Genomic DNA, 14,160 nt, shown 5'->3' with positions numbered 1-14,160 from the left:
AAGTCACTAGTGGACGCATAATTTAGGAAAAGGGTGCAGGAACAAAGAAAAAAAAAAAAAAGGTCTCAACCCCCATTTTTACCATACAGCTGCCGCAGGAAGACCAGGCAGCCATTTTGGCTGAAGAGCCTGTGGGGAAAATAGCAACTGGGGATTGCTCTTGCCCAGAAAAAACTACTAGACCACTAAGTCGTTTAAAGCAAAAGTGGGTGGTGGGAGGGCAAATGGGTTGGGTAGGGGAGAGGGGTGGAATGGGGGGGGGGGGGGGCGCGATCGGCAGGGATGGATGGCCCATGATGTCCTGTGAGGCGCTGTTTTCGGTCAGCCTCTATCTCGTTTCTTATAAAATGGATCCTGAAAGGTGATTACATAGACAAAGTCCATCCTGCCCCTGCTTTATCTTTTACCTGGCTCAATGGTGACCACCATGCCTTGCTGTAGCGGTAAGGACCTGGACATATCTGGAGTGTCATGGACATCCATCCCCAAGTAATGGCCCACATGATGGGGGCAATACCTGCGAACTGCCTGAAAGAAAGCCAAGATAAAGAATCAATAGCAGATCTTTTTTTTCCACTCAGTTTCTTCCTGTTCCTTTGTGTGTACAGTTCAGTGAAAACAAGAGCTGGAATCTGGCACTATGAGTCTTAATTTGCAACCTCCGAGGCCCAGATGCATTAAAGACATTGGTAATTCCTGTTCCCTACCGATTCCATAGCGAATCAGTAGGGAACGGGAATGCATCAACGATAGGGAATGCAAATGAGCTACTCGTTGTAGCTCACTTGCATTCTCTAGTCCTTCGGTACCTGAGTCGGAGAATCGGGACGTCCCTTTAGATTAGGCTCCTCTTCCTGGTCTCTTCAGCCAATCAAAGCGGGTTTAGCTGGCTGTTGTCAGCGAAACGCGCTCTGATTGGCTGAAGAGACCAGGAAGAGGAGCCTAATCTAAAGGGACGTCCCGATTCTCCAGCAACCAGGAAAATAGAAAAATTTCGCTGTGGAGGGGTAAGTGGCGCGGCGAAGACTAAATAGAAGGGGGGAAAAAAAACACGAGCGCCGGCAGAGCAAAAAAAAAAAAAAAGCGAAAAAAAAGACGTCTCTCAGAAGCGCAGGGAGAGTACGTCCTTAAAGGACGCCCCTCACATGCGCTCCCTGCTTTTTTTTTTCTTTTTTACCTTTTTTGGGGGCCCTTTTCCTTTCCGATTCCCTCACAGGAGCCCTAACAAGAGGTCAGACATCTCGTTAGGGTTCCTACGGTAAGGGAATCGGAAAAACGGTAGTGCATCTCATTATAATGGGCTGCAACGATAGTGCAGCTCATTATAATAGCTTTTCAATCATTTGCATTCCGTTTTCGTTGCCTGCTACCGTGGCAGGGAAAATGCCCTTAGTGCATGCCCGGGGTGCACTACTTGCGTTTTAAACTGGCTGGAACCAGTTTATTTATTTTTAAATTTGTTTATTGATTTTCACAGAAAATTCCATGTCATATTGAGTAATAGGCTCTAAACAATTTTCATGCCTAGTATAAACAAGGTATTTATAACTTCAACTTTCTCTTAATTTTGCTAACATAAACTTCTAATCTACCATGACCTACATTCTACTTCCAATGTCCTTTTTATTCCTGTGAGATCTTTCCTGGTGTTACATAGCTCCCTGTCCCCCCCCTTCCCTCCCACATCCGCCCTCCCTTATGTTCTTAGCCGATCAATTTGTACTGGATTGTCCAAGCAGTTCTGCTACAAGTTCAGGATCCGACCTCTTCCCCCTAAGGGGATAGTCTGCCAGAAGGCAGTCCAAATCCGATAGAAGTCCTTTTCTGTAAATCTTCTTTCACTTTTACAGTCTGCCAATTTCTTTTCAAACTTCATGTAGTCTATCATCAAACCACGCCACTGTTGCAAGGTTGGAGTTTTATTTGTAATCCACTCAGTAAGTATGACTTTTTTTGCAATCATTATGGCTCTATGAGTAAATCCCTTAAACCCTGTCGGAATCGGGCGCACCAGCATAGGTCTTCCAAATAACATCTGTGGTCCCTTCTTACAAGTAGCACCCCACATCTGTGAAATCGACTGAGTAAGTATTGTCCAAAATTTTTGGATGTTGGGGCATATCCAAAACGTATGTCCAAGTGTTGCCCCCTGCGCCCCACACTTAGGGCAAGCACCATCCGGGGATATTCCCATATGGAAGGCTCTCCTTGGGGGGATATATGCCCTCATTACAAATTTGTATTCCATTTCGCTGTATTGAACCATCTTGGAAGCTTTTTGGATCTTGTTGATATACTCCTGCATTATAATTGGTAGTAAGGTTGTGCCCAAGTCCGCGTTCCACTGCCTAGTCATCAATTGGTAGTCCGGTTCTTCTGTCCTGTCTTTTAGATGTCGATGATTCATGGATAATGACACTCTACCCTGGGACTGTAAGGAGTAAGCTGATGACAGTTCCTCCTGCACATCTTCTGTGAGGCATTCCCAAGGCAAACATTTTACATAGTGAGTCAACTGCCAGTAATGAAAACGATCCCACAGTTTGAGGGTAAATTGTGTCTGCAGTTCTTCAAAAGTTCTCATTTGCCCCTCTTCTGTTACCACTTGATGAATGGCTGGAACCAGTTTAAAACGCAAGTTGTGGGCTCGTTAGGTTTTGTGCATCTGGGCCCGAGAGATTTCCATATCATCAAGCTGATCAATCCATAGACTGGTGGGTTGTGTCCATCTACCAGCAGGTGGAGATAGAGAGCAAACTTTTGCCTCCCTATATGTGGTCATGTGCTGCCGGAAACTCCCCAGTATGTTCTCTATCTCAGCAGGTGGTGGTCACACACAGCAGCAGCTCTGGCTAGGCCTCCAAGCCTAATTTTTAGGTTTTGTTGAGTGCCTGGGGTTGAGGGCTCTTTTGAGCAAGTGCAAACCTGGTGGTGCCAGGTCCCTCCTTTTCTCCCCCCTCCCGCTGGCTCCGTTAAAAAAAAAAAAAAAAATTTTGAACGTCCTTAAAGGCGTTTATTTCAACGTTTATTTAAACGTTTATTGCAGCTACTCACTGGGACACCAGGTCGTTACAGCTCGGAGCGGACAGCAGGTAATTTTTACCTTTATATAGCGGGCAGGGGGTTCCCCGATTTATCTCCACGTGGCATATGGCGTCGGAGGGCGAGGGCGTAAAGAGTTGCTCCCCGGATCGCTTGGGCGCTTCTGGAGGGGATGCGGGGGTCTTAAAGCCTGATTCGCCCTTGTTGGGTGACAGTTTCGTGGCCGATGAATGTCCCGGTCCTTCCTCCGGCGTGGCGATTTTTCCCGCCATAAACGCCCATCCCCCACTCCTCGCCTCCGCTATCTTGGCCGGCCACGCGGCTCGGACGGCTTCTTCTTGGGCCGCCCTTGAGGTTGGAGACATTAATGCCATGAACGCCCTTAATTTGGGCGACGGCACAAAAGCGGCTAAAGTTAAGCGCCGTTCTTCCCGCGCGGCTCCTTCGCGGAGTGTCGCGCCGGACGCCATTTTGGATGCGCAGCATGTCTCTCTCCCGCTCTTGCGAGCGCCGGTTGAGGGTGCGTCTAGGGCTGTTGCCCAGGCTGCGGAAGTACACAGTCTGGGGGGTTTCTCCCCCGAGTTTGTTTTGCTGCTGCATCAGGCCTTCCTTATGCAAAACGCTGCCCCTGCTCCCTCGTCTGGTAAAGAGGTTGAGGTTCCCAGAGGTAAACGCCCTCAGGTTGATTCCCAGGCCTTGGAGGACTTTGTCTCCTCCGATGTAGATGAGGGCAGCGTATCTGAGGTCTCCCAACGGTCCTTTGCGGATTCCTTGGAGGAGACGGATCCCCGCTCGGATGGAGCGGATGACCCCTCTGCAGCGCGGTTTTTTAGCTCAGAGGATTTGTCCAACCTGTTGGTACAGGCCATGGACACTTTGAAGATTTCCTCTCTGGAGGACGTCTCTCCCTCAGCCCCTGTTGGCTCTGCCATTATGCTGGGGACGAAGCGCCCGCCTAGAACCTTCCACGTGCATGATGCCATGCACACCTTAATTGCGGCTCAATGGGATGTCCCGGAAGCGAGCCTTAAAGTGGCTAGGGCTATGTCCCGCCTCTATCCTTTGACTGAAAGTGAACGTGAGGCCTATCTGTGGCCTACCGTGGATTCTTTAATCACTGCGGTGACTAAGAAAACGGCGTTGCCGGTGGAAGGTGGCACGGCCCTAAAGGACGCCCAAGACAGAAGATTGGAGGCGGCCTTAAGGTCGTCCTTTGAGGCAGCTGCTTTAAGTTTGCAGGCCTCAATTTGCGGCTCCTATGTGGCCAGGGCGTGCCTGACTATGGTGCAGCGGGCTTTCCCCTCGGATCTTTCCTTGAGGGCTGATTGGCCGGCCCTGGAATCGGGCTTAGCCTATTTGGCAGACTTGCTGTATGATGTCTTGAGGGCCTCAGCGAAAGGCATGGCTCAGACAATCTCTGCGCGGCGGTGGCTTTGGCTGAAACATTGGTCTGCTGACCACGCCTCTAAAACCCGCCTGGCTAGATTGCCTTTTAAAGGCAAGCTGCTCTTTGGGGTCGAGCTGGACAAAATCGTGACCGATCTCGGCACGTCTAAGGGCAAGAAGTTACCAGAGGTCAGGGTTCGGGCTAGTACTCGCCCTGGTACCTCCAGAGGACGGTTTCAGGAAGCCCGTCGGTACCGCCCGGGCAGGTCGGGCTCCTCTGCCCCCTCTTCCTTCAAGAGGAACTTCTCCCCCAAGCAGCATTCCTTTCGCAGAGACCGCCGTCCCGGAGGTGCTCCCTCCAGTCCTCCCCCAGGGTCTCGTACCCAATGACGGGGCCTTGGTCCACGCCCCAGTGCAGATTGGAGGACGTCTGTCCTCGTTTATGGGCGAGTGGACCACAATAACTTCAGACGCTTGAGTGCTGGAAGTCATCAGAGACGGCTACAAGCTAGAGTTCTGCCGACCCTTAAAAGACGGGTTTGTACTCTCTCCCTGCAAGTCTCCGGTCAAAGCTGTGGTAGTGCAGCAGACCTTGAACAATCTGATCCGCCTGGGGCGGTCGTTCCGGTGCCAGAAAATCAGCTTGGCAAGGGATGTTACTCCTTTTTCTTTGTGATACCAAAGAAAGGAGGTTCTGTACGGCCTATCTTCGACCTCAAGGGGTCAATTGGGCCTTGAAAGTTCGGCACTTTCGCATGGAGACCCTCCGCTCTGTTATAGCGGCAGTGAAGGCAGGAGAGTTCCTGGCATCCTTGGACATCAAGGAAGCGTACTTGCATATTCCCATCTGGCCTCCTCATCAACGCTTTCTGCGTTTTGCAGTACTGGGCCGACACTTCCAGTTCAGAGCCCTCCCGTTCGGGTTGGCTACTGCTCCGCGGACCTTCTCCAAAGTAATGGTGGTCATCGCGGCCTTCCTGAGGAAGGAAGGAGTTCAAGTCCATCCTTATCTGGACGACTGGTTGATCCAAGCCCCCTCTTATGCAGAGTGCGGCAAAGCTGTGAACCGGGTGGTTGCTCTTTTGAGCTCCCTGGGGTGGATCATCAACTGGGAGTAAAGCCAGCTGCGCCCGACTCAGTCCCTGGAGTATCTGGGAGTTCGATTCGACACCCAAGTGGGCAGAGTGTTCCTGCCGGACAATCGGATTGTCAAGTTTCAGGCTCAGGTGGACTAGTTCCTAGTAGCCTCTCCTATTCGGGCTTGGGACTACGTGCAGCTGTTGGGCTCTATGACGGCCACGATGGAAGTAGTGCCCTGGGCCAGGGCTCATATGAGACCACTACAACAATCTCTGCTGCTGCGCTGGACTCCGATGTCGGAGGATTATGCTGTGCGCCTTCCCTTGGACCCAGCAGTGCGCAAGGCGCTGAGCTGGTGGACGCAGACAGGCAAGTTGTCTGCGGGAATGCCTCTGGTGACCCCGGAGTGGATTGTCGTCACGACAGACGCCTCTTTGATGGGCTGGGGAGCCCACTGCTTGGGAAGGACAGCGCAGGGGCTCTGGTCTCCTGCAGAGGCAAGTGGTCTATCAGCCTCCTGGAACTCAGAGCCATTCGGTTGGTGTTGTTGGAGTTCATCCCGGTACTGGTGTTGAAGCCTGTACGGGTCCTGTCGGACAATGCCACGGCTGTGGCCTATGTCAACCGCCAGGGAGGTACCAAGAGCGCCCCTCTAGCCAAGGAGGCCATGAATCTATGCCAGTGGGCGGAAGCGAACCTGGAACAGCTGTCAGCGGCCCACATTGCCGGAGTCATGAATGTCAAGGCGGACTTTCTCAGTCGCCATACCTTGGAGCCCGGAGAGTGGCAGCTATCTGCTCAGGCGTTCTTGGGCATCACGAAGCGCTGGGGCCAGCCGAGCCTAGATCTGATGGCGTCATCGGCCAATTGTCAAGTGCCGCGCTTTTTCAGCAGAGGACGGGACCCTCGATCCCTGGGAGTAGATGCTCTTCTCCAACAGTGGCCGACACAAGAGCTTCTCTATGTGTTCCCGCCCTGGCCCATGTTGGGCAGGGTGCTAGACCGGGTGGCAAAGCATCCCGGCAGGGTAATCCTGGAGGGTCCGGATTGGCCCAGACGTCCCTGGTATGCGGACTTGATCAGGCTCTCAGTCGGCGATCCTCTGCGGCTGCCAGTGGAGCAGGGCCTGTTTCATCAGGGTCCCGTGGTGATGGAGGATCCCTCCCCCTTTGGTCTTAAGGCCTGGCTATTGAGCGGCAGCGTCTGAGAAAGAAGGGCTTCTCAGACAAGGTCATTGCCACTATGCTGAGAGCGAGGAAGCGCTCTACTTCTACTGCTTACGCCAGGGTTTGGCGTATCTTTGCAGCGTGGGGTGAAGCAGGCTCACTTTCTCCCTTCACTGCTCCAATTTCTTCAGTGTTGGCGTTCCTGCAAGAAGGTCTGGACAAAGGCCTGTCGCTCAGTTCCCTGAAAGTTCAGGTAGCGGCTCTGGCTTGCTTCAGGGGCCGCCTGAAGGGTGCTTCCCTGGCTTCGCAGCCAGATGTGGTGCGCTTTCTCAAGGGAGTTAATCACCTGCGCCCTCCTCTGTACTCAGTGGTGCCTGCGTGGAATCTCAACCTGGTGCTAAGAGCATTGCAGAAGCCGCCTTTTGAACCCTTGTCGAGGGCATCTCTGAAAGACCTGACGTTGACAGCAGTCTTTTTGGTGGCTATCACTTCAGCCAGAAGAGTTTCCGAGCTCCAGGCACTCTCATGTCGAGAGCTTGTTCTGCAGTTCACTGAGGCAGGAGTGACTATTCGCACAGTGCCTTCCTTCCTGCCCAAGATTGTTTTTCGCTTCCATGTGATTCAGCAGCTCTGTCTCCCTTCCTTCCGTAGGGAGGTCTACCCAGAGGAATACTCTGCTCTCAATTTCTGGATGTGAGACGAGTCATCATCAGATACTTGGAAGTGACCAATGATTTCCGGAAATCGGATCATCTGTTTGTCCTGTTTACAGGTCCTCGTAAGGGTCTGCAGGCTTCTAAGCCTACAGTGGCAAGATGGGCAAGGAAGCCATTGCAGCGGCTTAGGTGGCCGCGGGGAAGGCCCATACCTTTGCCAGGCATTACCGCTTGACTGTGGCTGCTCGGGCGGAGGCCCGGTTTGGAGCTTCAGTGTTGCGGTCAGGGATTTCTATGTCCCGCCCTGGGTGAGTACTGCTTCGGTACATCCCACCAGTCTATGGATTGATCAGCTTGATGATATGGAAGGTAAAATTATGTATCATACCTGATAATTTTCTTTCCATTAATCATAGCTGATCAATCCATAGCCCCTCCCAGATATCTGTACTGTTTATATTCTGGTTGAATTTTAGGTTCAAGTTTAGCCTTCAGTTACTTCAGGAGGACTTCGTGTTCAAGTTCTTCTTTCACTTGGATTCTTCAAGAGTTGAGACGAGTTTGTGTTACAGTGAGCTGCTGCATTCCTCTCCCCTCCGTTTTACGGGGCTGGATTGAGATTTAAATTCTGCCGGCACTCCCTCCCGCTTCGTGCGGCTGTAGGGCAGCTTTGTACCCCTCCCGCTTCGGCGGTGTTAGGGTCAGTCAGCTCCTCCCGCGGTTGCGGTTGCAGGATAAGCCAGATCCCCCCGCATCGGCGGGTGTGGTGTCCCTCCCCCGCTCCGCGGGGATGAGCTGGACGGATTCCCCTCCCCCACTTGTGTGGGGATGAGCTGGGTTAATTCCCCTCCCCCGTTTCGGCGGTGGTGAGCTGGGCAGAGTGTCCCTTCGTGGGTGTAATTCTCTAAGTGCTGATGGAGCTTTGATATCGACATACTGAGGAGTTTCCGGCAGCACATGACCACATATAGGGAGGCAAAAGTTTGCTCTCTATCTCCACCTGCTGGTAGATGGACACAACCCACCAGTCTATGGATTGATCAGCTATGATTAATGGAAAGAAAATTATCAGGTATGATACATAATTTTACCTTATTCTCCTAGTTAACTGCAGTGACAGTGAATAGAAGAAATGTAAACAGGTCTTGCTGGCAGCTATTAACTAGCCTTTTTTCCACAACCCTAACATTATGGGCCTTAAATCCATCCACTAAATGCTATTAAGGAAAGAGTAGGTACTCTTAATATTGGTCCTGTGGCATTCCAGCACCAGCTGGCTCAGGTTGTGGAAGACCAGAGCTAAGAATCAAACCCAAGCTCCTCTGATTGGTAGCGCTATGCACTGGCACTGAATCATTAGACCAACCCCACAGCACAGCATCACTCACAGCATGCAGTACTTGCTCCATCTACCAGCAATCTAATACTCCAAAACAAGTCAGAAGATTGCATCAGCACACATAAAAACTGCAACACCTTACTGAAAGCATTATAGGGGCAGCTAATGCCATCTGCAGGCCAAACAGCCAAATGCATTTCAGTGGAAAGGGTGCACATCTTTTAAGCGCAAGTTTGTGACACACATGTGCTCTCAGTCAGACACCCCACCCCCACCCGGACATGTTTGATGGATGAATAATAGATTCAAACAGTTTGTAGTAAACGGGCAGATGCCGAAAACCATAGGGAAAAATGGTAAGGTTAGCTACTTAGCATATTTATTCCTGCCCAATGATTGTTTGTTAAGGAAATTACAGTGAAAACACAGATTCTTGTTTTGCATTTTTACTCATGTTGTTTCGGTGTAGTGTTACCCATATAAAATTGCAAAAGCACAATTATATACTAAAGATATATGTGCTATTATCTACAAAAATATGAAATCAAATTTAATTTGATGTTTTCTGATTATTTAAAACAAATTATATGCTAAAATAACTTAATGATATAGGACTAGATTCTATATATGGCGCCTGAAAAATCTGTGCGGAATAAATTTCCACCTAAGCGTATTCTATAAGTGGTGCCTAGATTTAGGCGTGGTATACAAAATACGCTTAGTTGATATTCCAGCGCCTAGAACTATGTGCATCCATTTATACCAATGGAAATGTGGTGTAAATATCGAAACGTAGATTTAGGTGCAGAGGGGCATATTCTATAACAATGCGTGTAAATTTTGGAACGAAATGCCCATTTCCCCATCCATAACCATGCCCCTTCTTGGCTCCGCGCATTAGAATTTAGGCGCTGTGCATTACAGAATACACTTTGCGAGTTATGCGTGTAAATTCTAATTATTGCCAATTAGTGCTCATTATTGCTCGTTAATTGCTATTAAAAACGCTGATTGGTTTGTTAAGCCATATATGTGCATTGTTATAGAATGCGCTTGATTTCGGCGCAAATATGGAATCCACCGGATAGCCTGTCAAAATGAGAAACAGCACCGCCTGTAAGCACAAAGAATTACCTTGAACAGGTGACTGTCAATGTAGTATTTTGGCAGGATCCCCAACTCCTTCAGTTTCTGTCCAATTAATGTCAGCATCAAGCTGTAAATGTTCTCCAGGCTCATACCCTCTGTGCACTGGATGAGACAGGCCTTCTGCACATCCAGCACAGCCTGGTACAGTTCTGCCTGAGGCTTAGTGAACCTTAGAAATGGAAAGCAAATCCAAATCAGACAACACATATATTGCAGTCCCACTAACCCAATACAGAATGCATTCCACATATACAGATTTCATTTGCAAGCCTTCTTCCCAGGAACTTTCACACTGCTCCCACAACTTCAGAATCAAACTTAACAGATATTTTGCAAAGCCACATTCAAAAGAATCCTCACCCTCTCCCTTTTTCTTCTTGTGGCTAAATTCCATGCCCTTTATCCCCTGCAAGTCCCCATTTACAGTCCTACCTGCCACTGATAGGCCAAGTGCGTGTGATATCACTCACATAGCAGGAGAATTCACAGCCACCATCAAGAAGCACCATCTCTCCATCCTATAAAAGGGCAGGAACATATGAGATCATGCAGTTTTCCCTCAAATAAAAAGGCAGGGAACATATGAGATCATGAAGCTTTCCTCAAATAAATCTCCTTAGATATATCCATCAAATTCTCCAACCCCTTCCTCTTTCTGTTTCCCACTTAATATCATGGCTGCTTTCTACTCGTCCTTGCCCAAGACTCAGGGCTCAATGCACAGTTTGCTGTTAACGTTTGCTTTAGACTGGTTGGATGTGACTGACTTACTGGACCTTGTGGAGTCCCTTGAGGAGGGTTACCCTAATAACACTAATAACCAAAATAACTGAAGGGATGGTAACAAAACAACTTACAAACTATCTAGACAAATTCTCAATACTGCATGATGCCCAATCAGGATTCTGATCGAACCACAGCACCGAAACAGTACTAATTACACTAATGACTAAATTTAAACAAATGATTGCAACTGGCAACAATATACTCCTTCTACAATTTGACATGTCAAGTGCCTTTGACATGGTGGACCACGGAATCCTACTACATATACTTGAATACTTTGGCATCGGAGCAGTGGCGTAGCTAGGGTAGTTGACACCCGGGGCCGGTCATTTTTTAACACCCCCCCCCCCCCCCGAAATCCAGTACTAGGCATACCGAGAATACAAAGCACTCAGGACCTATAGAACAATTCTACCATACCATAAGCAGTAATTTGTACGAGTCACACAAGGAAAAGGAAAGCATCTTAAATACTACAGTGAGCACTAGAACATCAATTCACCTATTGTAAAACGAAAACAGACAGATTAGTACAGATCGTCGATCCTGCACAGTCAATGCCAACCGAAAGCCATGTCTTTTTCACAAATAGATACACCCTAATCCACTATAGAATAAGTAATCATAAACTTTCTATTTAGACAAAAATTAAACTGAACCCCCGATGCCAGACTCTGCATACAATGCAACACCACAGAAACAGAAAATGTCCTCTAGTACTGTGCAAAATATAAAGACAGCAGATGTAAATTTGAAAAAACTAACAAATACCAATCACCACTTTACAAATTAACAAATAGAAATAAAACAAATAATATCATTTTATTGGACTAATACATTTAGCTTTCAGAGGCCAAAACCTCCTTCCTCAGGTCAATTCAGTATAGTACTGTTACAGTGTCCTATCCTGACCTGAGGAAGGGGGTTTTGTTCTCCGAAAGTAAAATGTATTAAAATTAGTCCAATAAAAAGATTACCTTATTTACATGTTCTATTATAAACATTTATTAACACAGCTACAATACTACTTTATCCTAAAGCAAAAAAATAAAAATATATATTTACAGTTCGTTGTCTCTGGTTTCTGCTTTCCTCATCTTTTCACTGTCTTCCTTCTATCCAGCATCTGTCTTCGCTCTCTCTCTGCCATCCAGTGTCTGCCCTCTCTCTCTCTGCCTCTTCCATCCACTGTCTGCCCTCTCTCCCTTCCATCCACTTCTGCCCCTTCCATGCACCATCTGCCCCAGCCTGCCATCTCTCTCTCCCCCTTCCATCAACATCTGGCCTCTATCTCTGCCCCTTCCATCCACCATTTGCCCCAGTCTGCCCTCTTTCTCTCCCCCCTTCCACCCACCATTTGCTCTTTCTCTCTGCCCCTTCAATCCGTCTGCCCTCCCTCTCCCATCCGTCCAGGGTCTGTCCTCCCTCATGTGCCCCCCTTCCATCCAGGATCTGTCCCCTCTCTCTCTGCCCCCTCTTTTCAGCCCCCAGTTCCAGTCCCCTTCATCCACCACATGCCTTGCATCCCCCCCTTTCAGCCCCAGACCCATTCTCCCACCTGCCCCAGGCATGGACCCATTTTCCCTCCTGCCCCCTTGTCAGACCCCAGTTCCAGCTTCAGACCCCTTCTCCCATCTGAGCACTCCCCTCCCCCCCAATCCTTCTCCCCTCTCTGAGCACCCATCTGAGCTCCCCCACCCTCCCTAATCCCCTTTAAGCTCCCCTCTGAGCTCCCCCACCCCTCCCCAATCCCCTTCTCCCCTCTCTGAGCTCCCCACCCTCCCTAATCCCCTTTAAGCACCCCTCTGAGCTCCCCCACCCTTCCCCAATCCCCTTCTCCCCTCTCTGAGCTCCCCCACCCTCCCTAATCCCCTTTAAGCACCCCTCTGAGGTCCCCCACCCTTCTCCCCTCCTTGATGCTCTCCCACATTCCCTAATCCCCTTTAAGCACCCCTCTGAGCGCCCCCACCCCTCCCCAATCCTCCTCAATCCCCTTCTTGATGCTCTCCCACCCTCCCTAATCTCCTTTAAGCACCCCTCTGAGCGCCCCCACCCCTCCCCTATCCCCTTCTCCCCTCTGAGTCCCCCCCCCACCGACCCGACAGCTGAGATCCGTTCTCCTGCTGCTCCTACCCTGTCCTGCTTTAAAAAATTTTTTTCGAAGTGCCGGAAAGTGGCAGGCAGTGCTCCTCACGTCTGCCCTGCTAGTAAAGAAGATCTCGCTGACGTCGTCGCCCTTCCTACATTGAGTCCCGCCCCCCTCTGAGGCAACTTCCTATTACCGCGAGAGCGGGCGGGACTCAGTGTGGGAAAAACGACGACATCAGCGAGATCTTCTTTACTAGCAGCAGGGCAGATGTGAGGCGTGCCGTGCTGCCTGCCACTCTCCGGCGCGTCGAAAAAAAAAATTTAAAGGCGGAGCAGTGGGAGCGGAGCACCCCCCCACCCAATGACACCCGGGGCGGACCGCCCCCACCGCCCTGCCCTTGCTATGCCACTGCATCGGAGGCAATGCCCTAAACTGGTTCAAGGGGTTCCTAACCTTACGCTCATACCAGGTCACATCAAATTCAACTACGTCTGCAGCATGGATACCAGAATGCGGAGTACCGCAAGGATCACCCCTCTCACCAACTATCTTCAACCTAATGATGACACCCCTGGCAAAACTTCTAGCAAGCCATAACCTTAATCCACATATATACGTTGACGATGTAACAATATACATCCCTTTCAAACAAGACATTAAAGAAATCCACAATGAAATCAACCAAAGCTTACACATCATGAACACCTGGGCAGATGCATTTCGTTTGAAACTGAATGCAGAAAAAACTCAATGCCTGATACTTACCTCCCAATACAACACGAATGAATTCACCGCTATAAACACACCAAAACTAAATCTTCCAATTTCTGAAACTTTAAAAATCCTTGGAGTCACTATTGACTGCCACCTAACACTCGAAAATCACGCAAACAACACAACTAAAAAGATGTTTTACAGCATATGGAGACTGAAAAGAATAAGACCATTCTTCCCAAGATCCGTCTTCCGCAGCCTAGTGCAATCACTCGTACTTAGCCATTTGGATTACTGCAACTCATTATACGCAGGTTGTAAAGAGCAAATACTGAAGAAACTTCAAACAGCCCAGAACACAGATGCCAGACTCATTTTCGGGAAACCAAAATACGAAAGCGCAAAACCCTTACGAGAGAAGCTACACTGGCTCCCACTCAAGGAACGCATCACTTTTAAAATATGCACACTAGTCCACAAAATCATTCACGGTGAAGCCCCAGCCTACATGTCTGACTTAATAGACCTACCACCTAGAAACGCTAAAAGATCATCCCAAACTTTCCTGAACCTCCACTTCCCTAATTGCAAAGGCATAAAATATAAAGTGATGCACGCATCAACCTTTTCTTATATGAGCACTCAATTTTGGAACAACCTTCCACGTAACCTGAAGACGACCAACGAGCTGACCGACTTCCGCAAATTATTGAAGACCCATCTCTTCGAAAATATCTATAGAAAGGATCAAAA

The 14,160-nt window shown here is 49.2% G+C and overlaps 1 protein-coding gene across 1 annotated transcript in view; it reads right to left on the bottom strand.

The window, feature by feature from the left end:
• The window catches only part of XPNPEP3 (X-prolyl aminopeptidase 3), a 231,135-nt gene that overhangs the window by 34,592 nt on the left and 182,383 nt on the right, over window positions 1–14,160 (bottom strand). Inside the window, exons 8-10 of the mRNA XM_030202992.1 lie at window positions 10,251–10,336; window positions 9,804–9,987; window positions 408–528 (exon numbers count right to left, since the gene is read on the bottom strand). Of these exons, the coding sequence (XP_030058852.1) occupies window positions 408–528; window positions 9,804–9,987; window positions 10,251–10,336 (391 nt within the window). The remainder of the gene's footprint in view (window positions 1–407; window positions 529–9,803; window positions 9,988–10,250; window positions 10,337–14,160) is intronic.

This window comes from Microcaecilia unicolor, chromosome 1 (assembly GCF_901765095.1).
Source record: "Microcaecilia unicolor chromosome 1, aMicUni1.1, whole genome shotgun sequence".
NCBI lineage: Eukaryota > Metazoa > Chordata > Amphibia > Gymnophiona > Siphonopidae > Microcaecilia > Microcaecilia unicolor.
This window is presented reverse-complemented; position numbering and strand designations above follow the sequence as displayed.